This window comes from Benincasa hispida, chromosome 4 (genome assembly GCF_027475165.1).
Source record: "Benincasa hispida cultivar pf3 chromosome 4, pf3_genome.v1.1, whole genome shotgun sequence".
NCBI lineage: Eukaryota > Viridiplantae > Streptophyta > Magnoliopsida > Cucurbitales > Cucurbitaceae > Benincasa > Benincasa hispida.
Window position 1 is genome coordinate 25,727,266 of NC_143481.1, and position 23,119 is coordinate 25,750,384.

The 23,119-nt window shown below is 37.1% G+C and overlaps 2 protein-coding genes across 12 annotated transcripts; one reads left to right on the forward strand and one right to left on the reverse strand.

The window, feature by feature from the left end:
- The first annotated feature begins 12,934 nt into the window (after positions 1-12,934).
- Positions 12,935-20,453, forward strand: LOC120075912 (paramyosin-like protein). 11 transcript variants are annotated; one of them, XM_039029655.2, is made up of 11 exons: positions 12,935-13,288; positions 13,386-13,544; positions 13,733-13,843; positions 14,056-14,166; positions 15,111-15,290; positions 15,518-15,597; positions 17,105-17,144; positions 17,240-17,347; positions 18,078-18,158; positions 18,730-18,852; positions 19,946-20,453. In XM_039029655.2, the coding sequence occupies exons 2-11, from the start codon at positions 13,521-13,523 to the stop codon at positions 19,991-19,993; spliced, it is 906 nt and encodes a 301-aa protein (XP_038885583.1). In that variant the 5' UTR covers positions 12,935-13,288; positions 13,386-13,520; the 3' UTR covers positions 19,994-20,453. The 11 variants fall into 11 exon arrangements, with proteins under 11 accessions (XP_038885583.1, XP_090169480.1, XP_038885588.1 ...); XM_090313354.1 differs by having other exon boundaries at positions 14,062-14,166; XM_039029657.2 differs by having other exon boundaries at positions 13,013-13,288; positions 13,386-13,529.
- Positions 20,454-20,498: 45 nt separating this feature from the next.
- On the reverse strand, positions 20,499-22,755 carry LOC120075911 (gibberellin 3-beta-dioxygenase 1-like). The gene is made up of 3 exons (XM_039029654.2): positions 22,641-22,755; positions 22,066-22,551; positions 20,499-21,371 (listed from the first exon to the last, which is right to left on the reverse strand). The coding sequence occupies exons 2-3, from the start codon at positions 22,530-22,532 to the stop codon at positions 20,786-20,788; spliced, it is 1,053 nt and encodes a 350-aa protein (XP_038885582.1). The 5' UTR covers positions 22,533-22,551; positions 22,641-22,755; the 3' UTR covers positions 20,499-20,785.
- Between the last annotated feature and the right edge of the window lie 364 nt (positions 22,756-23,119).

Sequence of the window (23,119 nt, forward strand, 5' to 3'; positions counted from 1 at the left end):
GCAAAACTAATATGAACCCCGTGTGACATCTAGTTTCGTAATGACGCTTCAAAGGTTTAGGACAAAAGCCGCCGAAGGGAGATCAATTATCCCTCCTCTGAATTGAGAAGTTTTCAACCAATCATTAATACCAGAACAACTCTTGCTCCTATAACGACTAGCCATCATTGATTTGGTTAAGAGATCATTAACTTACTTAACAATCTCCCGAAAGTGTGACCCACCATTTTAGGCCTTAGAGATCCGCCCCAAGCAGCCCATTCGAAGGGAAAAAAATCGATTGGGGCAAAACCTAAAGTGACCCTTTCTCATTTCTGGAGTTCACCTTGATCTTGACCAACTGCACAAAACCCATCCAAAGGGGGACGCTTCCAGGGCGCCACGAGGGAGTACAAAATGATCTCACGGTGTGAACTAATGACAGAGACCATAGAACATGCTGACACACACCCTTCACCCACTTACTATAAACACTCTCTCCGTCCACCTTGATATTGACTTATGCAAACACCATCCGAAGGGGGATGCTCCCAGGGCACCACGAGGCCAAGCATGAATCTCACGGTGTGAACATTCAGGGAGAAATGTGAGTGGAATCATAGACATACATCTCTTCCTCCCACTGAGTATTTTATAACCTAGGGTTTAGTTTACTTAAAAAAACACGGCTAAGGATTTTAACTAAGTGACTTTTAGGTTTGCTCAAGAGTAACTTTTACCTTGGATAGTTAAACAATTTTTTATCGTCATCCATTAAACTCTTTCACGGATCAATTATCGCATGCTTGTAGAAAATCTATCTAATTCACCTTTCCAGGTAGAGGTGTTCCGTTTCCGTCAGCTTAAGAACCCTAATCTAGACAGAACCCGCCTTAGACAAAAGTGTTGGGGTTGACACCCTAAAGTCTCGTATCCTATAGTTTGTAAACAGTTTGTACGAACGCTTGTGATGTATAATATATGATATTTTACTTCACTTCTTGATTTTGCTCATTTGAATGTTTTATTTGCTTTACCACAAACCAATAAACCTAAAATCCTTGGTTATCTTTATGTAACTTAAACATGTATGTGATGACATATAAGTAGATCATGTCTTAAGTGATAACTAAAAATGGTCTGTAGTATATGGATATTGGAGGGAAACCTTATTCTGGTAACACTACGGATGCAGCCCGCTTTGTGGAAAGGTCACGTGTTGTGACATGTCGTAAATGGTCTGATCCTGATCATTCGTGTAGGGGACATGAGAGCGGGGGCGTCCTATACAAAGAGTTTGTATAAGACCAGACCATGAAGTGTTAATGTCTCGTTATATAATATCGTTCATGACAGAGACTTCACTTCACTAGGATGACCCTATGTAACATGACCTCAATCCTGAGTGAGTTGGGAACTCTTGCCATTGAGGGCGATCCTTTGATTTGCATGGGTGTGAGTGGCCAGTTTGCCAACTCAAACCTACAACTTTGAGGATTCGTCGATTTGGGAACTGGGAACTCAGCTACACAAGATGACATTCACTTCTTCCTCGAAGAAGAGGTAAGTAGATAGATAGCTCCCTTAAGGGCTGATTTCAGGACTTGAACAATGTGGCACCACACACCTTCTCTTGGCCCAAGAGATGTTCACATATAGTCGAACTATGTTGTATTGTTCATTAGAGGGATCAGTGGTACTTAAGAAGTGAGATGTAATTATAGGGGCAAAACGGTAAATTAGCACAACTGTACTTACGAGCATTTGTGAAGGGTCATAGTACTCATGATTGGTTATATCCAATGGACACAGAAATATATCTGTGGTAAGAAGAGTTCAGCTGTTGGTCTTTAGTGGAGTGCTTGACAGTTAACGGATGGTGGATCTCGTGGCTAAAAAGTTTAGTCAGTTATTCACGTTCTGTTGGAGCTTCGAGACATAAGTCCATAAGGTCCCCTTGGTAGCTTGGATAAAGTTGAGAGTCAGTTTTTGGGTCAGTTTGAGATGTTCAAATTGACAAAAGGGAGTTCGATTATATATGATATAATTGAACTGGTTAATTATATATGATATAATTGACTAAATGTATGAGATACATTATTTTCGAGGAAATTGGATATAAATATGATTTATATCAAGTAGAGGAGAAAACACTATAGTAGATATATGATATCAAACTATAGGTTAAGAATATAATATGATTATATTCATTATTTAATTAATTAGGCGGTTATGAGGTAATTGGCCGAGTAATTCTCCGGAATCATGTGAAAGTGGGAAGTTCAAATTCAATTCTTGTAACTGAAGAATAAAATGAAAATTGTTTTTATTTTTTTTCAATACACAAAAAAGTTCAGAAAAATCGCTCACGGTATGAACCTATACGATCGCTTAGCATTGAGAGCCTATACGATAGTGCTCGTCTGCCTAAACGATCGCACACCCACGTACTAAATGATAGCAAACCTGCGCACTAAATGATCGCCCATGAATTCTAAACGATCGCTTACATTTTCTATACGATCGCTTAGCGCGCCAAGCAGACCTAAACGATCGCTTACCATTTGATAGACGATCGCTTAGCAAAACCTACACGATCATGTACCTTTTTCTAAACGACAAGCACTCGACTATACGATAGTCTTCTACTATCTCCCGCTTGCTTATTTATACTACACAATCGTCTTTTCCTCCTTCCCTCTACCAATTCCATCAAAGTTCACCCTTTGGATTCTCACTCCGAGAATACCGAGGGCTTTGAGTGGTGGTGTCGTCCCCGGTTGCTGTTGGTTCATGTGCTATCGATCGTGTAGACGACCGTGGTGCTGTTAGGCGAGTGTTTGCTGGACGATAAGAAGCGTAGAGGAGTTCACTTTCGCTAAATTGAATTCGATTGAAGAAAGTCTTCAACTGGTACGTTTACTCGGTCTTTTGTATTTTAATTGTTAAAGCATGCCAGTAATTAGTGTTACAATGCATATCTGTTTGTTAGAATATATGTGTGGTAATTCTGTCATAATGAAATCAGAAAGATCTGCTTCCGCTCATGGATACTCTTGTTTTAGAGTTTCTTCAGTTGGTATCAGAGCCAGGTTTCTGATATTCCAATTTCATTGATGCAAAGAATTGCATATACATTCGCGGTGGGTGCAGCGTATTTGTCTTTATTTTAATTGTTGAATCGTTTATGGATGTGCGGATTAATAGAGTTTTCTGGGATGAAACCTTGGTTTGATTAATTCTTTTACATTTTTTGTTAATTGTAAAGGCCTCTGCATTTTTGGGCATAATTAATTGTTATCGAGTCTGTAATTCAAAGTCAGTTTGAGTCTTGAGTCATTCGTGAAGAAGTTCGAAGCAAGGGTTGCTGCCTTCGAGGAAGAAGACAATCAAGTGTTGATCAGGTCGTGTAGACGATGAGGTAGGCGATCGCTGAGTATTAGATGCTCGAGTGTAGTTTAACGCATATGCACACTAGACGATCGTCTAGCTCGGCAAGTTTCATCGCTTAGTATCTGACTAAACGATCGCGAAGTAACGCATGGTAAATCGTTTACCTCTTCGCGCGTTAAGCGATCACTTAGACGATCAGGCTTCGTAGCCTCATAGTCGTCTAAGCGATCGTTTAACATTTCATGCTATCGTCTAGTGTGCGTTAAACGATCATTTACCTGCGACTTTTACTAAACGATGGAGCTTCACCCGACGGTTCAAGACCCGATTCGCCTATGAACCGGTTTACTCGATGAAAAATGTAATAGATAGAATTATTTCATTCTGATTTTGTAAAGGTTCATCCCAGTTCATTAATCTTTGGTTTATTACATCAGATGTATGGTTATTTATATGTCATATGGTATGCACATATAGTGAATCCCACCTTAGGTTATGTATTGGTCATGCATCATCTCTTTCTTATAAATGTTATAAAATAGAGAAGCATGATTTAATTACGTAAGAGCATGCTCATGCATCATATAATATAAAAGTTATATTTATGCATGCATAAAAAGCATTGACATGCATCATCTTTATATTATAATTGTTATAGTATAAGGGTGTATGGAAAGCATGTTTTCTTGGTTACTACGTGTATATAAAAGTTATGTATAGTAATGACCGAACATTGCATGAAGCATGACACATAGGTTACTTTATAAGCGTTATAAAGCCCTAGTTATGCGCATTGTGTTTTAGTTGTTTCTTTTTAAAGGTTAAAGAGAAATTAGAACTAAAAGTAATAAGAAAGACATGCATGCTCACTTAGGTTTAATTCATGGTTTTAAAATGTTAACTTGAATGACATAGACCTAAGACTACGGTTTTAATATGATTAGCAACCCTTAGGCTTTAATCTTTTAATCAGTTTAATAGGATTAAATTGACTAATAAAAGGTTAAAGTGTAGCAAATCTATCTATAAGGGACCTTTTGTCTAAGGTGGGTTTTGGCTAGGTTGGGGTATTTAAGTTGACAGAAATGTAACACCCTACCTAGGAACCTACATGGAAAGGTGAATTAGATAGATTTGATGCATGCATGTAAGTTAAGGATAGTCCATTAAAGTGTTTAAATGTGACTACTTGAACTTGTTTATTTCATAGACAAAAGTTGTTTATGAGCGGACTTAAAAAGATTACTTAGACTAAAATCAGTAGCCGGATTGTCTAGGTTAATGAACCCTTAGGTAGAACATTCAGTAGGGATACTTGGGGCATATGATGCTTCATTTAAACCTTTCACGTTTCTCTTATATAGTCCACATGGTGAGATCTACCCTCAACCTCGTGGCACCCTGGAAGTGTCCTCCTAAAGGATGGTGTTTGGGTAGGTCAATATCAAGGTAGATGGAGAGAGTGTTCATAGTAAGTGGGAGCAAGAAGTGCGATAGCATATCCCTCGGTCTCCCTCATTGGATTGAAAAAAGTTTATGTGCATCACCTCGAGGCACCCTAGGAGTGTCCCCCTATAGGATGACAATTTTGCACGTTTCTTTATTTGATCTTCTATAAGAGGATAAGGTTACTTACTCTCTTGTTCTAATTTGCTTCTTCCCTACGGTGGGCTCATTAGGGCGAGACTCTAGTACCGAAAGCGAGGGGTCACACTTACGCGAAATTGTTAAAGGTTAACAATTCTAGACCAAATAAATGGTGGTTGTTAGGTTTAGTTCCAAGAGTTGGTTCTGCCTAATGGTTGAGAATATCTCATCCCAGTGAAAGGCCATCTGATCACCCCACTGGTGACGTTTGTCTTGCCACGTTGGGGCATCATTCCAAAATAGAAGTCTTTAACACTTAGGGTACTTGAAACTGTTTTGCAAAATTAATTGATTAAAATGTGATTTAGCAAAATCTTATAAAGGTTTGTTCGTTTTTCAACAACAAGTTTTAAAATGGCTACAATCACTTTAGTATTGTTTAGCACTGAGAAACTAACTGGCGACAATTTTTCAACATGGAAACACATGATCACGACTATTTTAATCATCGAGGATATCATGTTTGCTCTTATGGAGGCCTGTTCTCCTATTCCAGCTCAGAATGCCATTCGAAATGTTCGGGAGGCATACGAGCAATGGACACGGGCAAATGAGAAAGGCCAAGTCTATATCTTGGCAAGTCTTAATGACATCTTGGCCAAGAAGCGTGAGCCCATGGTCTCAACACGTGAGATCATGGAGACCCTGTTGGGGATATTTGGACAATCGTCTGAACAGCTCAAGCATAAGACTCTTAAGTATATATTCAACTCTAAAATGGAAGAAGGCACCTCTGTTCGTGAACATGTGCTTAACATGATGGTCCACTTCAATGTGGTGGAATTGAATGGGTCTACTATTGATGAGGGAAGTTAGGTTAGCATAATCCTGCATTCATTGCCAGAGAGCTTCCTGCACTTTGTTAGTAATGTGATTTTTAACAAAGTGAAATACACCCTTACAACTCTCCTCAACGAGTTGCAGACATACCAATCTTTACTGAAGAGTAAGGAGAGGAAGAAGGCTGAGGCAAATGTTGTTTCATCTTCAAGGATGTTCCATCGAGGTTTGACCTTAGAAACGAAGTCTGCACCTTCTACTTCTAACTCTGCAAAGGGGAAGAAGAAGAAGGGTGGTAAGGGAAAGGGAAGGCACCTACTAACCCGTCACCTGTCGCCCCAAGAAGGTGTTCACCGCCGGTTGAAAAGGAAAAATGTTTCCATTGCAACCAGGATGGACACTAGAAGAGGAACTGTTCTCGCTAGCTGAAAGAAAGGAAGGCCGCCAAGGCTAAGGCCAAGGCAGATAAAGGTAAATATGATTTACTTGTACTAAAAACATGTTTAGTGGAGAATGATGATTTTGTCTGGATTATTTATTCGGGCACCACTAATCACATTTGTTCTTCTTTTCATGGGATTAGATCCTAGCGACAGTTGGAGGCTGGTGAGATGATGATGTGAGTAGGCACTGGGCACGTCGTCTCAGTTGTGACAGTGGAAGGGATCCAGTTATCTTTACATAATAGGTTTCTTGTTTTAAATGATGTATATATTATTCTTGAACTTAAGAGGAACCTTATTTTTGTAAAGTGTCTATTGCAATGTAAATAGACGCTTTCTTTTAATGTGGATAAAGTGTTTATTCATAAAGATGATGTTAATGTTTGTACAGCGTATCTGGAAAGTAAATTGTATGTGCTAAGATCGTTAGCCCATAAGTTTCCTCCATAACACTAAGTTGTTTAAAACTGTCGCAACTCAATCTAAACGTCAACGAATTTCTTCAAAAGAAAATGCCTAACTTTGCCACCTTCGATTAGGGTACATCAATCTTAATAGGATTGAGAGATTGGTGAAGAATGAAATTTTAAGTGAGTTAGAAAAAAATTCTTTATAGGTGTGTGAATATTGCCTTGAGGGTAAGATGACTAAAAGACCTTTTATTGGAAAAGGTTATCGAGCCCAAGAGCCTTTTGAGTTAGTACATTCTGACCTTTGTGGTTCTATGAATGTACGAGCTCGAGGTGGTTATGAGTATTTTATTAGTTTTATTATGATTATTCTAGGTATGGGTATGTTTATCTTGTGCAACAAAAGTCTGAATCTTTTGAAAAGTTTAAAGAGTTCAAGGCTGAAGTTGAAAACGCATTGGATAGACAAATTAAAAAACTTTGATCAGATCGAGGTGGAGAGTCTAAAGACTCGGCATTCCAGGACTATTTGATAGAACATGGAATCGTTTCTCAACTCTCAGTGTCGGGTACACCTCAGTAGAATGGTGTAGCGGAGAGGAGAAATAGAACCTTGTTGGACATGGTTCGTTCGATGATGAGTTACGCTTCCTTACCGGACTCGTTTTGGGGTTTCGCAATGGTGACTGCGGTATACATACTCAACTGTGTTCCTTCCAATAATGTTGCGAGAACACCTCTGGAGTTGTGGAATGGACGTAAAGCTAGTTTACGTCACTTCCACATTTGGGGTTGCCTTGCACATGTGCTTGAGGAAAATCTCAAGAAGTTAGAACCACGGTCGAGGTTATGCTTCTTTGTAGGCTACCCCAAAGGTACACAAAGAGGTTATTTTTATGATCTGTTGGAAAATAGGGTGTTTGTTTCCATGAACGCTACTTTCTTGGAAAATGATCATATTAGGGAGCATAGTCCACGTAGTAAAGTCGTGCTGCATGAACTTTCCAATGAAACTACTAAAACTTCAACAAGAGTTGTTGAAGAGCCTACTTGATTAGCAAGAGTTGTTGATGGTAGTTCATCTAGTAGGTCGGATCCACCTCAAGGGTTGAGGGAACCTTGACGCAGTGGGAGGGTTGTGAACCCGCCCATTCGCTATCTAGGTTTCACAAAAATTCTAGCTATGATAGCAGATGGCGACGTTGAGAATCCGTTATCTTATTAGAAGGAAATGGAGGATGTAGATTGGGATGAATGGGTCAAGGTTATGGATCTCGAGATGGAGTCGATGTACTTCAAATCAGTATGGGATCTTGTAGATCAGCCTGATGGGGTAAGACCTATAGGTTGTAAATGGATCTACAAGTGCAAACGGGGTGCTGATGGGAAGGTGCAAACCTTCAAGGCTTGACTTGTGGCAAAGTGTTATACCTAGGTAGAGGGAGTCGACTATGAGGAGACTTTCTCGCCTGTTGCCATGTTAAAGTCGATTTGCATCCTCCTGTCCATTGCAGCTTATTATAATTATGAGATTTGGAAAATGGACGTCAAGACGGGCTTTCTGAATGAAAATCTTGAGGAGATCATTTACATGGTGCAACCCGAGGGATTCATAGCCCAAGGTCAAGAGCAAAAAGTTTGCAAATTGAATCAGTCCATTTATGGGTTGAAACAGATGTCTAGATTTTGGAACATATGGTTTGATACTGCGATCAAATCGTATGGCTTTGACCAGAATGTTGATGAACCTTGTGTCTACAAGATGATCGTCAACATTTCAATAGTTTTCTTAATGTTGTATGTAGACGATATACTACTTATTGGAAATGATGTAGATCTATTGACCGGAGTTAAGAACTAGCTAGCGACCCAATTCCAAATGAAAGATTTGGGAGAGACTCAGTTTGTTATGGGTATACAGATCTTTTGGGATTGTAAGAGCAAAGTCCTCGATGCTGCTTAAGTACTCGATGCAGGACTCTAAGAGAGGCTTACTGTCGTTCAAGCATGGAATCACTTTGTCTAAGGAAATATGTCCTAAGATGACTCAAGAGGTTGAAGAAATGAGACGGATCTCATATGCGTCTATCGTTGGCATTTTGATGTACGTGATACTCTGTACTCGATCAAACATCTGCTACATTGTGGGCATAGTCAGTAGGTATCAGTCTAACCCAGGCTAAGGTCACTGGGCCGCAATGAAGAACATCCTCAAGTATCTTCGGAGAATGAGGGACTACATGCTCGTGTATGGATCTAGGGATTTGATCCTTACTGGATACACGGATTTTAACTTTCAGACTGATAAGAACTCTCGTAAATCCATGTCAGGGTCAATCTTTACTCTTAACAGAAGAGCTGTAGTGTGGCAAAGCACTAAGCTGGGGTGCATCGCTGATTCCACTATGGAGGCGGAGTACATAGTGGCTTGCAAAGCTGCTAAGAAGGTCGTCTGGCTCAGGAAGTTTTTGACAGAACTAGAAGTTGTTCCAGATATGTCTAGGCCCATTACCCTCTATTGTGACAATAATGGGGCAGTGGTGAACTCCAAGGAGCCTAGGAGTCACAAGCGCGACAAACACATAGAGCGGAAGTATCACCTGATCCACGAGATAGTGCATCAAGTATCTTCGGAGCACAATGTTGCTAACTCACTTATGAAGGCTCTCACGACTACAGTGTTTGAGGGTCACCTTCGAGCATGGGTCTACAGGATTGTCCGCGGCTGGACTAGGGCAAGTGGGAGATTTTCTTGTATTGGGCTTTTATGCCCTAGTTTATTGTTTTGTACTAGTTTTTGTATACCCACTTCGCTTTAGGATAAGTGAGAGATTGTTGGGGTTGATGCCTTAAAGTCTCATGTCCTGTAGTTTGTAAATAGTTTGTACGAACGCTTGTGATGTATAATATATGATATTTTACTTCACTTCTTGATTTTGCTCAGTTGAATGTTTTCTTTGCTTTACCACAAACCAATAATCCCTGGTTATCTTTATGTAACTTAAGCATGTATGTGATGACATACAAGTGGATCATGTCTTAAGGGATAACCAAAATGGTCTGTAGCATATGGATATAGGAGGGAAACCGTATCTTGGTAACACTATGGATGTGGCCCGCTTTGTGGAATGGTCACAAGTGTTGTGACTTGTCACAGATGGTCTGATCCTGATCATTCGTGTAGGGGATATGCGAGCGGGGGCGTCCTATACAAAGACTTTATATAAGACCTGAACACGAAGTGTTAATGTCTCGTTATATAACACCGTTCATGATAAAGACTTCACTTCATTAGAACAACCATAGGTAACATGACCTCAATCCTGAGTGAGTTGGGAACTCCTACCATTGAGGACGGTTCTTTGATTTGCATGGATGCGAATGGCCAGCTCGCCGACTCAACTTACCACTTTGGGGATTCGTCTGATTTGGGAGTTGGGAACTCAGCTACACAAGATGAAATTCATTCCTTCCCTAAAGCAGGGTAAGTAGATAGATAGCTCCCTTAAGGAGTGGGATATAACTATAGGGGCAAACGGTAAATTGACCAAACTGTACTTACGAGCATCTATGAAGGGTCATCATACTCATGATTGGTTATATCCAATGGACACATAAATATATATGTGGTAAGAAGAGTTTAGCTGTTGGTCTTTAGTGGAATGCCTGGTAGTTAACGGATGGTGGATCTTGTGGCTAAAGAGTTTAGTCAGTATTCACGTACCGTTGGAGCTTCAAGCCATAGGTTCATAAGGTCCCCTTGGTAGCTTGGATAAAGTTGAGAATCAGTTTTTGGTCAGTTTGAAATGTTCAAATTGACAAGAGAGAGTTCGATTATATATGATATAATTGAACTAATTAATTATATATGATATAATTGACTAAATGTATGAGATACATTATTTTGGAGGAAATTGGATATAAATATGATTTATATCAAGTAGAGGAGAAAACACTATAGTAGATATATGATATCAAACTATAGATTAAGAATATAATATGATTATATTCATTATTTAATTAATTAGGCGGTTATAAGATAACTGGCCGAGTAATTCTCCGGAATCGTGCGAAAGTGAAGTTCGAATTCAGTTCTTGTAACTGAAGAATAAAATGAAAATTATTTTCATTTTTTTGCGATACACGAAAAAGATCAGAAAATCACTCACATTGTGAACCTATACGATCGCTTAGCGTTGAGAGCCTATACGATAGTGCCCGTCTGCCTAAACGATCGCACACCCACGCACTAAATGATTGCCCTCGATTTTTAAATGATCGCTTACATTTTCTATACAATCGCTTAATGCGCCGAGCAGACCTAAACGATCGCTTACCATTTGATAGACGATCGCTTAGCAAAACCTACACGATCGTGTACCTTTTTCTAAACGACAAGCACTCAACTATACGATAGTCTTCTACTATCTCCCACTTGCTTGTTCGTACTACACGATCGTCTTTTCCTCCTTCCTTCTACCAATTCCATCAAAGTCCACCCTTTGGATTCTCACTCCGAGAATACCGAGGGCTTCGAGTGGTGGTGTCGTTCTCGGTTGCTGTTGGTTTGTGTGCTGCTGATCGTGTAGACAACCGTGGTGCTGTTAGGCGACTATTTGCTGGACAATAAGGAACGTAGAGGATTTCGCTTCTGCTGGACTGAGTTCGATTGAAGAAAGTCTTCAATTGGTATGTTTACACGGTCTTTTGTATTTTAATTGTTAACGCATGCCAGTTATTAGTGTTGAATGCATATCTGTTTGTTAGAATGTATGTGTGGTAATTCTGTTACAATGAAATCGAAAAAATCCGCTTCCACTCATGGATACTCTTGTTTAAGAGTTCCTTCAAAAAAGTCCCTTATAGATAGATTTAAAACAAATTTAATCTTTTATGCCAATCAATTTAATCCTATTAAACCAAGTTTAAAAGATTAATCTAGGTTACTAAACTCTTTAGAACCCTTTGACTTAGGTCTATCTCAATCTAATTGTAAAACTCTTTTAAAAAACTTAAGTTCACCCTAAGTCCACATGCAACTCTTTCTTATTGATTTTAGTTCTAATTTCCTTTATAACACTTTAAACGGAAACAACCAAAACCACAATGCAAAGTGAGACATGCAAGGCATTCATAACGATTATAAACAACCAAATGTTATTCATTCATTGCTACTTCTTTTATATAACGCTTATACAAAATAGCAACGAAACAAGCATAACATGTTTCCATTCACCCTTAGACTATAACACTTATAATAAAAGGACGATGCATGATAATGCTTATTGCATGCAAAATATAACTCTTATATTTTATTATGCATGCGCATGCTTTCATGTAATTTCTTCATGCTAGATTATAATATTTATAATACATGATACATGAATAATAGCACAACCTAAGGTGGGTTTTTAAACTATATGTCAAACATTTTGCCATATAAATACCATACATCACATGTATAATAAAAAAAAATGTTGATGAACCGGGTAAAATTGCCTCAAATTCACAAAAGTAAAGTTAACTATTATAAAAACAAAGAGTCTCCAGTTCAAACAGGCGAATCGGGTCTTGAACCGTCTGGGCGAAGCAATGTGTCTCCAACCATTGTTCACCAAATTCCCCGCGATCGTCTACACAAAAGAACAAACACTTCGCTCTATTGTTTACCAACGCTCCCAGAGCTAAACGATCGTTTAGCAACGATTGTGTATCTTTTATTAAGCGATGAAGCCCGAGGTATGTGATTATCTAGCGCGCTCCGCATAACGCAAGCCTTACACGATCGTCTAAACAACTACGATGCGGTAAAGCACCATCGCCTAAATGATCGCTTAGCGAGCGCCTTTGTATCGTATACCGCGTGATCGTGTAGGTAGTAACTAAGCGATGAAGCAAGCTAACTACACGATCGTTTAGCGTGCGCCTTCTTCTAAACAATAAGCATCAAATACTCCCACTACGATCTAAGGCTCCAAGAGAATAGTAGGGAAGATCTTGTGGTGGTTCACAACCAAAGAAAAAGGAGATTGCAACTGAAGATTAGGATTCAAGAGGTACTTCAAAGGTTAGTGTTGAAACTCTGTTTTTAGTTTATGAGCATGTTGAATTTGAATCCAAAATTAATGAATCAGAATGCTTAATAATCCTGTTTTTCTTCTGCTGCATGTTTGTGTATTCCAACACTAATGGAGTATGACACATGGCTAATTGATACTAAACATGGACATCTATATTACACTTAATACATAATATTTATAATAATTAGTTGAATTTTTTTAAAAAAGAAAATTCATCAATCAACTTTGCTAGGGCACCCTACTTTGGGAATCTTAAATGGGCCAAGCCCATTTAAGTCGCGGCCCAGCACAAAGCGATGGTGTTCCGTCTGAGCCAAAGTTCTTCCCGCCCCACCGTGTCCGGATGGCCGCACGGCGGAGATTACCTGGAAGAAGAAGTGACTTCTCTTTTAAACGATTCACAGAAAATTGACAATTTGAATTGCCGGATCGGAGTTCCATTTTCAGGCGCCGTCGATTTTTCCATTCCATCAGTTCCGCTGGTGCCTGGAAATCCGTAATTTCTTCACTAGAGAAGTTGGCTTCTGGCACTCCCTGCTGCATCAAACCATAACAGGTGTGCATTATCAATTCGATTAATCCATGCAGAAAGAGTGAAGAAAATTTTTGAGGAATTTCTCGAATTATAAATTAATCTTTAGCATCCATTTCAGACAATTGAATAAGCTCCAGATTGATCTGAGAATGACTCGTACATCATTGTGATTCATGTGCAATTGCAGCGTCGTCTGCAGAAGTCGTATTTTCCTTCGTCCAGTTGTTTACCATCTCCATCTGTGGTCTGTGTAATGTCTGAGGTGAGCAAGAGTCAGGTACTTAGGTTGTGCATTGTATCGGTTGTGATGGTAATGTACATATCAATTGTGAATTGGGAATTTGGGCTTGTTCTTGTGACTTATTTTTGCAGGTATTTTTGGGAGCTCTTAAAGTAGTCATGATGTTTTTTCAGTATGTTACCTGATTTCATACTGCTGTGACGCTCACTTATTGGAAATCACAGGGTACTTCCATTGAGCGCTTGATTGAGGAAAACAAATGTTCACAACCCGTTCAGGTGGATCCCGACAATGGAGTTTCAATGGATATACTGAAGGAGGACATGGATGAACTGGTCAGTGCTTTTTTTTTTTTTTTTTGTCATTTTTTTTCCTTTTCAAGTTTATATTGGGATCTATCTGGGCTTTTGGTTGGAATTCCTGAGAATTCGTATGATCACTGAAAAGTTCATATCAGAATATAACATATCTAAGATAATCATCAGTTTCTTCTCTTAGGAAAAAATTTCCCCTCATGAATTTCTCTCTCATCATTTCCGGTATTAAGAACCAGAAGAAAGTTTCAATTGTGAAGGATTTGCAACTTTTACAAGATAGAGTCAATAAGGTGGATGCTAATGTGGTGCAAAATTTGATATCATGCTTAAAGACTTTGGAGGTCAGCACCTTTGTTTGGCACTTACAGTCTCAGTTTTTCTCTGAATATTAATTGCCATTTGCCTCTCTGCATTTCATTTGTAGTTCTTGTGATTTTCGATTTGTTCCTCTTTACAAATTAATTTTTAACTGGTTTTCTGTTCCTTATAAAGGGTCTGAAGATTTCGTATTTTCTTTGTTTTAGTTGAAGAGTGCTGATAACTGAAGGGCCATCTCTTGGGAAAAAAAAATAGTTGAACATTTCAGGGTTCTTTGAAGTATATCTCTATTTAAATCAACTGAACTTTTTTATTGTATTTTATTTTATTTTTCTGTTTAATAACCATCTGGATAAATCCTTTTTGTTCCTCTCGCTCTGTTGACAACCTGTCATATTGTTTCTAATACCAGGCTTTCTCACATATAATATGTATCTTACCAATTTCTTTTCTTGTGCTTCTGCTTCATCAGATTTGTGTTACAGAGCTTATTATTGTAGCATGTGCATAGCTTTCGTTTCCCTGCTTGAAATGAAGGCTGTTTATTATCCATATATCTTCTTTTGTATATGGTATCTGTGATCGCCAATTTACCTCTTTGGCTCATCTAAGATAAAATTTTAAAATTTTGTGATGGAGGCATGGCAAGAGTTATGTCAGAAATTGATACTGCAAGGGGTTTGGTTTGAAAGTGTTGCCATTTTGAAAGGTTCCTTTTCATTTTTGTTCTACACAATAATGTTTAATTGCATAATTATCTAAACATACAAAACAATTTTCAAAATGGTCAAGGTTATTTGACCCTTTTCCTATTTGCAGAATTATGTTCTTTAGAACTATCAACCGTTTTTTTTCAACTTCTTATAATACATATATATATATTCAACTTATAATTTTTGTTTCTGGTAGAAGAGAACTTTTTGACCAATTAACTGTCGGGTTTCAAATGCACCTTGGTTTGTTTTAGGACCTTGGAAAGCAGGAATCTGAATTCCTATCTACTTGTAATTCAAAACGTAGTAAATTACAAGATGAGATTATCGAGCTGGAGGGAAGATTAACTGGATACCATGAATGCTCAAATTTCTTGGATAGCTTAGATGATTTGATTAGGGAATCTGAGGAGGAATTGAATTCAGTAAAGAAGGTAAATCTCTTTTTCCCCAAAGCAGTGATTTATTGTGTTCTTTTCATGCATGAAGAATTCAAAATTAAGGCTTGAAGCAATTCAATGTCATGATTGATGACAAAGCAGAAAATTGTCCATCACTCAAAATTCCGTCATTGGATCCTTACCTTTTTTGCATTAGATCTAGTTAACTCGTTGATCTATTATCTTGAATGTAACTACTGTGTTTTTTATCTTTATTGTAGGCACTCACATCGAGCTTAAGGGAAACACTAGCATTAAAGAGGCTTCTTGATGACGTGCCAACCCAAACTGAACTCATCCAGTCTGTTCTCTTATTCGCCTTCCACTTTTCCTTCCTAAAAATTATTTTGTCTGTTCACTGCACGATTTCATTATCTTCAATTTTTCTAGGTGATCATGACATCATTTTCATTTTTTCTTGGTGCTAATTGCATCATACTTCTTCGCAGCGATTATTGCGTTGTTATCACTTTTTTTTGGTGATAATTTGAGTTTTGTTAGGTATCCAAATCTGCAAACAGTAAAATACCCAACAAGACAATTCCCAAGAAATGGAGCAAGACTTTAGAATGATTTATTTATATACTTCTAGGGAAAATTACAATGGAAATCAACAACAAGAACATAAGGAAGATAACAAATAGAACAGTGACAAACCAGCACTTTCAAGTGGGCTGGAAATCCTCCACCGAATTCCCAGATTAGGAATCCTACTAAATTCTCCACACTCTAATCTTCCCCTCACCTACTATTCATAACCCAAAAGAACAAATTTCACGTCTAATTACTAGAATACCCTCACTACTAATTATATACCAATTATCCTACTAGGAGCCGTACAAATTCCTTAGTTGATCTTGGACGCTTGTTCAATTTTCTGAGCTGCTGCAGCTGATATTTTGGCTAAAAGTTTAGGACCACTATCTAATGAAGTTTTTGTGTGCCTCAAACACTAGAGAACTTCATTTTGAAAAGTGAAACTCAACCCTTAGGTCAATAACAATTCTCAGCCTCTAACTTGGTACCTTCATGATGAAGGAAACTAATTAGCTTCCGCGTGGTCCCATTGTCTGATCTATTTCTGGCTGTCGGATTAGTGTTGGAATTAGACCATGCAGAAGCAACATGTGAAACTCCTATTGGTGAATGGCTGGAAATTATGGAGCATTTTGTTATATCTATACAAATAATTGCCCTATTTTATTCTTGCTTTGATTATTATTCTTCACGCTCTTAATTGCATGCAGAAATGAATTTAGCTTCTTCCTATAGTAGCAGCGGCATGTCTATGCCATTCTTTTCTTCACACACACACACATACAAGTTTTTGTGTTAGCTTACTTGCATCAATTGCTTGGTTCTATAATATTTTTCTTTTCTTGTAAGATGTTTAATATTAATGGTAGGTGAGAACCATGATTTGCATCCATGTTGTTAAAGATATATGAGTTTAAATCGTGTCTATTCAACCATTGAGCTAATGGCCGTTCCATCACATGCCTGTGTATAAGCTATGAGCTCTCTCCTTTCCCCTTTTTTTTTCCATCACATTGACTGCACTGTGTTGAAGACAGTATGCAGTTCATTGCACGTGGTACACAATTATTTTAGACGTGGAGACATCTATTCATTTATTTATTCCTCAACTCTGGCTTTTGAATTTCTAAATATCTGTGCTATCAACAACTCAAGAGATTTCTGAAATTCTTTTCTCTTCTCAAATGTTCACACGGGCACCTTGAAATACTTCTAAATGCCTTATGTTTAGATGGAAAGTCATCCTCTTCTGATTTAATATCAGTTTGCAGGTACGAGCGCCGATTTTCAGAGCTATATATTAACATCCAGGTTCAATTTTTAATTTTCATGAATTACTAGTTTGATTTGTTGAACTTCTTACAGATGATATTTTACTCTTCTGCTAAAGACGTACCATCATGCAGGATAAACTTAGGCAAACACGCAGATTCTATGCAACCTACAATGCACTCTTGGAGATAAAGGATCTGATGTTAAAGGAGACATCCTTATTGAATTCCATAAGTTCACAGGTTGATGATCGTTAAAAGAATACACAGTTGTCATTTGTTTCTGTATCTATACGTTAACGAACTACTTTTCCATGACTGCCATTGTGATTATGAATAACTCTTGTAGCAATGTGTATGCCATTTTCTTTTGTAATGGGTGTACTTGGAATAATTCACCTTTCTGCTGCATGTTAAAGTTTGTTCCTTTTATCTACCAATTTTATGAGGAAATTTGCTTTTTAATGTTTGGGGCTAGTGATGGTGGTCATTTCAAGAAGAAAAATGAAGCCATTCGTAGGTGGCTTGGCTTCTATTTGTACACTATTTATCTGCGTAAGATTTTCTCAACAACCATGTACAGGTTTGCAAGGAGCATCAATGTCTCATGAATAGAAAATATTTTTGAAAGAACTTTCTAGTATCACCCTCCCATGCAATAATTTACAAGTCATTTGCTACTCCCGTTTTCATTTTAATTTTGAGTTCTTGATAGTGAGGCCTGAGGGGGGGTGCTTCAATGCTTAAAACTTTTTGATAGCATCAGTGTTTGTTACCGTTTTCCAGTGGTAATGCATTGCTTTACATTCACTTGTGGCCCTGTGGGTTGTGGGTTATATGCTACTATATGTTAGACATGATTACTGTGCATATGTTTGGGACATCACATCATAAACTTGGGTCCAGAAAAAAGTAATCAATCTTGTTAGGCGATCAACTCCAATGTACTGATGTTCCCTTGCGAATTTTGTAGTTTCAAGATGCCATAGCCAGCTCCACGAGTCAAACTAAACTTATTGATTCCATGGAGGGAATTCTGAAAGGCATTCAACTGGTAATTCTCCTTTCCACTGTTGAGCTTGTGACATAGGATGGAGTAACTAACTCTATTGAAGATTTATAATTGGTGAAAGTATTAACTTATAAATTAGATACTGTCAATGAACCATATAAAAGAGCCACAAGATCAAACCTAGCAAAAAATATCCAAACTTAGCTACAAGATCAAACGCATAAAGGAGACATCTAAACTCTACTAACAAAATGTTCAAGCCCAGCTAAAAAGTTTCCAATACAATGGTAAAATCTAGAAATAGCATACCAGGCCACAAGAATAGTCATAACTAGCCTTGAATCTCTAAAAAAAATAATAATAAATACAAAACAAGGAAATATTATGAATTGAGGCTATTAAATTCACCTTTTATTTAGGTTTAGAGTCTAATTTGATAAAATAAAAAAAAATTGAGGTTAACATTTATCAACTCAAAGCCAAGGAGGAAGAATGAATTTTTCTCTTTCTTATACTAGTGGGCCTTCTTGAGTTGTAGTCTTTTTATTTTTTATTTTTAATAATTATTTATTTTAGTAGTAATAATGATAATATTTGTCACTAATATCTACAGAAACTAGATAAGGTGCATCTCTCTCATCAAGAAGAGCAGCAGGTCTGCAATGCTTTGAAAGAGAAATATGCTGTAGCAACTGCAGAGCAAAGACGTTGCTATACACTCTTAAAAGCTTTCCAGGTGAGCACTGATAGTGTCTGCTTGTGAACGATACAATACTTTCTATGCTTAGTTTTTGAAGCCAACGTGATTATTGCTCAATTGGTTAAAGACCTCGAATTACTTGGTTTATCTTGTATTTTGATTACCTATTATATCTCAATATTTTGGGTTCTATCAAACAAGACAAACCAAGTAATTCGAGGTACTTGAACCCTAGGACGGTCTGCGACGACGGGGTTGCATGCAGTGGAGCCTATCGTGAAATTCTCTTTGAACTTGAAACTTAACCTGAATGAGATATCTTACACAATTACTAAAACACCATGTTGCAACAAATTGATGAGTTGGGTAACAGCTTCTTATCAGCTAATTTTTGTTGAAACTCGAGAATAACTTGGTGGGGAGAAAAAAAATAAAAGGATGAGCTAAAAACCCTAGTGAGTGGTAGATTGTAAGAATTAAGAAAATAATTTTCAAAGATCATTAAATCAAATAGTTTGCAGATGATAATATAGTAAAAACTCTTTTAAAGTACAATTAAAAATCTATAAAACTCGTCACCAAACCTGTATCCTAATCTCTAGTCATAATGGCATGAGGTAATCTTGATATGCGTAATAAAGTAAATCTCTAGTCATACGTGCACGTAGAACAGTCTTTTTAAGGTAAAGCACCCCAATACACAACCCAAAGCCTGTATGTAAACTACGGTGAATCCGAGGATCTCTCTCTTAATATATACTATAGAAACACATTCACATAGCACTTGAGTAATCACTAAAGGTACATGGGTCTAGTGATTTGAAAAAATACTTTGTTTCAAGTCTCTCCATAAATCTCACTTAACCATAAAATATCATTAATCTCTTCATTCGTATATCACCTACTTTTTAAAGCATGAAACATGCATCAAACATGCATCAAAATCATATTTAAACACATACATTTCTCAAACATATATATACCCCTAATTATACTGTAATAACACCCTAGTACCATTCCTATCATAAACATTTAAACCAGGCTGTTCAGTTTGATACATGAAGGATCCCATAGTGGTATAAGCCCTCTAAAACCACTGCTGTCCTTGCTTATTTTCTTTATTTTTCAGGAGGAATGTGCGAAGAACGAGAAGCTTCGGACCCAAAATTTCACGTGAAAGGATTTTAACCATCACCAATGCGTGTGTTAGCCTTCATTCAATTTGGTAGGTGTTAGAGTGAGTTTTTGTGCCGAAGGGGAAGAAAGAGAAATTTCATTAGAAGACTTCAATATAGTCGTGATCAATTTCAAATGCGTCGTCGTCCTGTTCCGATCTCAAAGCTAGCTGGTATGTGAAACTAGTCCTCCTTTTAATGACTTCTGATCCGTAATTGCCTAACCTTTCAAGAGATAGAGCATTTGTGTGTATAAATAATGTTAGTATTTAAAATTTTTCTACTCTAAGAAAATTTCTCTCCACCCTAGATTCCCCCTTGGAATGCTTCACTTTTGAGAGGAGGATTAAAAAGTCTAGTGTACATTAAAATAACAATAATAATTATTCAGTCTCACAAGAATAATATATATCATGTTTTGAATATGCATGGTATTGAATAAAAATATTGAAAATTATTGAAGGGATCCTGTTTTCCACAGACAAGAAATTGATTTTTCTCAATCACTTGATTAAATTTTCAATTCTGTCATACAACAATTTCTTCACACTTACACAACAATCAATATTCTAACAAAAACATCATCTGTATCTTCAAAAACAGTAACTAGAAACATGACAAACACATAAAATAAATGTAAAGCTGTAAATATAATAAACCTTTAATTTGCCAACAAGTTTCCAAATTATTACAAAGCTGTGTGCGAACATTAAATTTGAAAATCAAAATTTAACCTATTATTTGAAAACCCTTCTGAAAACGGTGACAAAAAAAAGGGGTTTAAATTTAAAAGATCATATTTTTATGGCAGAAAGTCCTTTTCCCTTGTTGCTGGCCTTGATGGTGAAATATTCTTGCACATTCACACATCTATAAAGAGGAATCTGTGGAGATTCACTCAATGGCTTACAATAAGGTGAAATGTATAAACCAGCTGGTGGATCATAGAAATATCCCAATGAATATCTATGCTCCTTATTTTCTTGTATCGTCACCCGGTGAAGAATGCTCGGAAACCGCCCATTTGAAAGAATATGTAGGATATCGCCAACGTTGACGATGAGAGTACCACTCATCGGAGACAACGGAACCCAACCTGCTCCGTCGTTGAAGACCTGGAGCCCATCACTGCGTACCTGATGAATGATGGTTAAGAGGGAGGTGTCAGTGTGGGCGGCGAGGCCGACGACTCGACTTGGATCGGGGCACGGTGGATATGAGTTCAGGCGGAGAGCCATGTAGGGTTTTCCGCCGGAGTCGCAGGTTGAAGTCAACATCTTCACCATTTCTTTATCGGAGATATGAAGAAACTTGAAGATTAACCTAATTAGCCTTTCTCCTAAACCCTTCATTTGGTTTTGATACTCCTCCATTACATCACTTTAAAAAGAAAAATAAATTACAATCCAATGTGCAAAATTTTCAATTAGGCCATATAAAAATGGTTAATGCATGTGATTTACTTATTTATTAACTACTATATATGATGTGTGATGAAATCATAAAGAAATGAATTTTTATAATCAAAACACAAATGGAAGATTTAAAACATAAGCAATTTTAAAAATAAATAAATAAATCATTTTGAGGTCTTGAGGTGTACGGGTCTCAAATTTAACATTTTTTTTTAAATCTTTTTAGAAATGGGTTAAAATATTAATGTCCAAAGTTAGTCCAGGTACCCCTTTTTTTTTTTTTTAATCAAATTTTGTTAAATAATAATAAGAAAAAAACGTCAACTTTGAGAATTATATCCATTAAAATCTCAAATCTAAAAAATGCATCTATTTAAATTCTAAATTTTTAAGTGAAATAAACTGGATCATTAATGTTAGTGATTTATAGCTCTTTATACTTCATTAGATTTAAAATCAACTCAAAATCGCATAAGTAAATAACTATTCTTGCAATTTTTCATTTGTAGATATTACATAATTCTCTAAAAGGACTGAAATTATATATTATAATAATTTAACTCCAATTTATATGCATGAAATAAAAGTGAATTATATGAATATGTTATGGCGATAAACCCTAATTGTGTACGTGCATGAAAAAAGTTGCCTGGATTTACCAAAACCGTTTGTAGTCATTTGGCCAAAGCTTCTTAGCATCATCAACTGGAGAACCCAACACGGTGAATCCTTCATGCCACATCAATTTCGGATGATACTTCGATATTCCGGCCATGCCGTAACCGGTGATGCTGCTGGGGGACTGTAATGCCTTCATCTTCTGTCTAGCTGGGAGAGTGAAAAGGCGTCGAGTCTCCTCTTCCGCTTCGTCGATTAGTGTTTTCGGGACACCATGGTTAATCAATTGAAACATTCCCCATTCCTCGCATGCCCTCCCTAGGAGCTCCGACGCACCATTGTCGAGAAGGTCAATTATCGGGAGTGAAACCCTTTCGTCCAACTCGACCGCGAGCGATAACTCATTGGAGTCTGGCCACAAGTGAGATTCAGGAACAGTTTGAATTGAGCTGAAGTCCAAAGGAACAAATTGACTTGGGGGAGGAAGCTCTTGATCATGATCTGCCATAACTGATATCAAGCTATACCTGCATAAAATTCAAAGGAAAAGAAAAAACCATCATGTAAAATTTAACAAAAAACAAAAACAAAAAAATTGAGGATTTAGAGTTCTCACTAATTTGTTCCCCTGAATATTTTAGAAAATGAAAGATTAACATATATATATATATATAAAAGACCTCTTTTTTTTAATTTTGAGAAAATTAGAGTGATTTAACTTTAAAAATTGAGAAAGAACCATGAAATTCAAGGAGCCAGTTATGAGAAGTTCACCATTTATGGAAGGATTTGGTGTTTTTGGTAAGAAACAGAAGACAGTGGAATTTGGCCATATATGGTTGCTTATTGGGAATTACCAAACTTAAAGATCCAGAGGAGATAACTAGATAAGTGTCACTGTATTCATTTAATTAAGGTTATAATAACATTTTCATCTACTTGAGTTTTTGTTGAATTTTAGTTATTGCATTTTTTACAAATCTTAAATTTAGTTTTTCAAAGTTATTTTTCTCATCGAAGTTGCCTGAATAATAATAATAATTTTCATATGAAGAAAATAATAAAATAATTATTTTAAATGATAAAAACGTTAGA

What these genes read in the sequence shown, in the direction of transcription:
- LOC120075912 (XM_039029655.2), top strand. Translation starts at nt 13,521, where the DNA reads ATGTCTGAGGTGAGCAAGAGTCAG. An exon ending in AATTGAATTCAGTAAAGAAG is followed by an intron (nt 15,291 to 15,517) that starts GTAAATCTCTTT and finishes TCTTTATTGTAG; the next exon opens with GCACTCACATCGAGCTTAAG. An exon ending in TGAATTCCATAAGTTCACAG is followed by an intron (nt 17,348 to 18,077) that starts GTTGATGATCGT and finishes CGAATTTTGTAG; the next exon opens with TTTCAAGATGCCATAGCCAG.
- LOC120075911 (XM_039029654.2), bottom strand. Translation starts at nt 22,532, where the DNA reads ATGGCAGATCATGATCAAGAGCTTCCTCCCCCAAGTCAATTTGTTCCT. An exon ending in AATGACTACAAACGGTTTTG is followed by an intron (nt 21,372 to 22,065) that starts GTAAATCCAGGC and finishes TTCTTTTTAAAG; the next exon opens with TGATGTAATGGAGGAGTATC.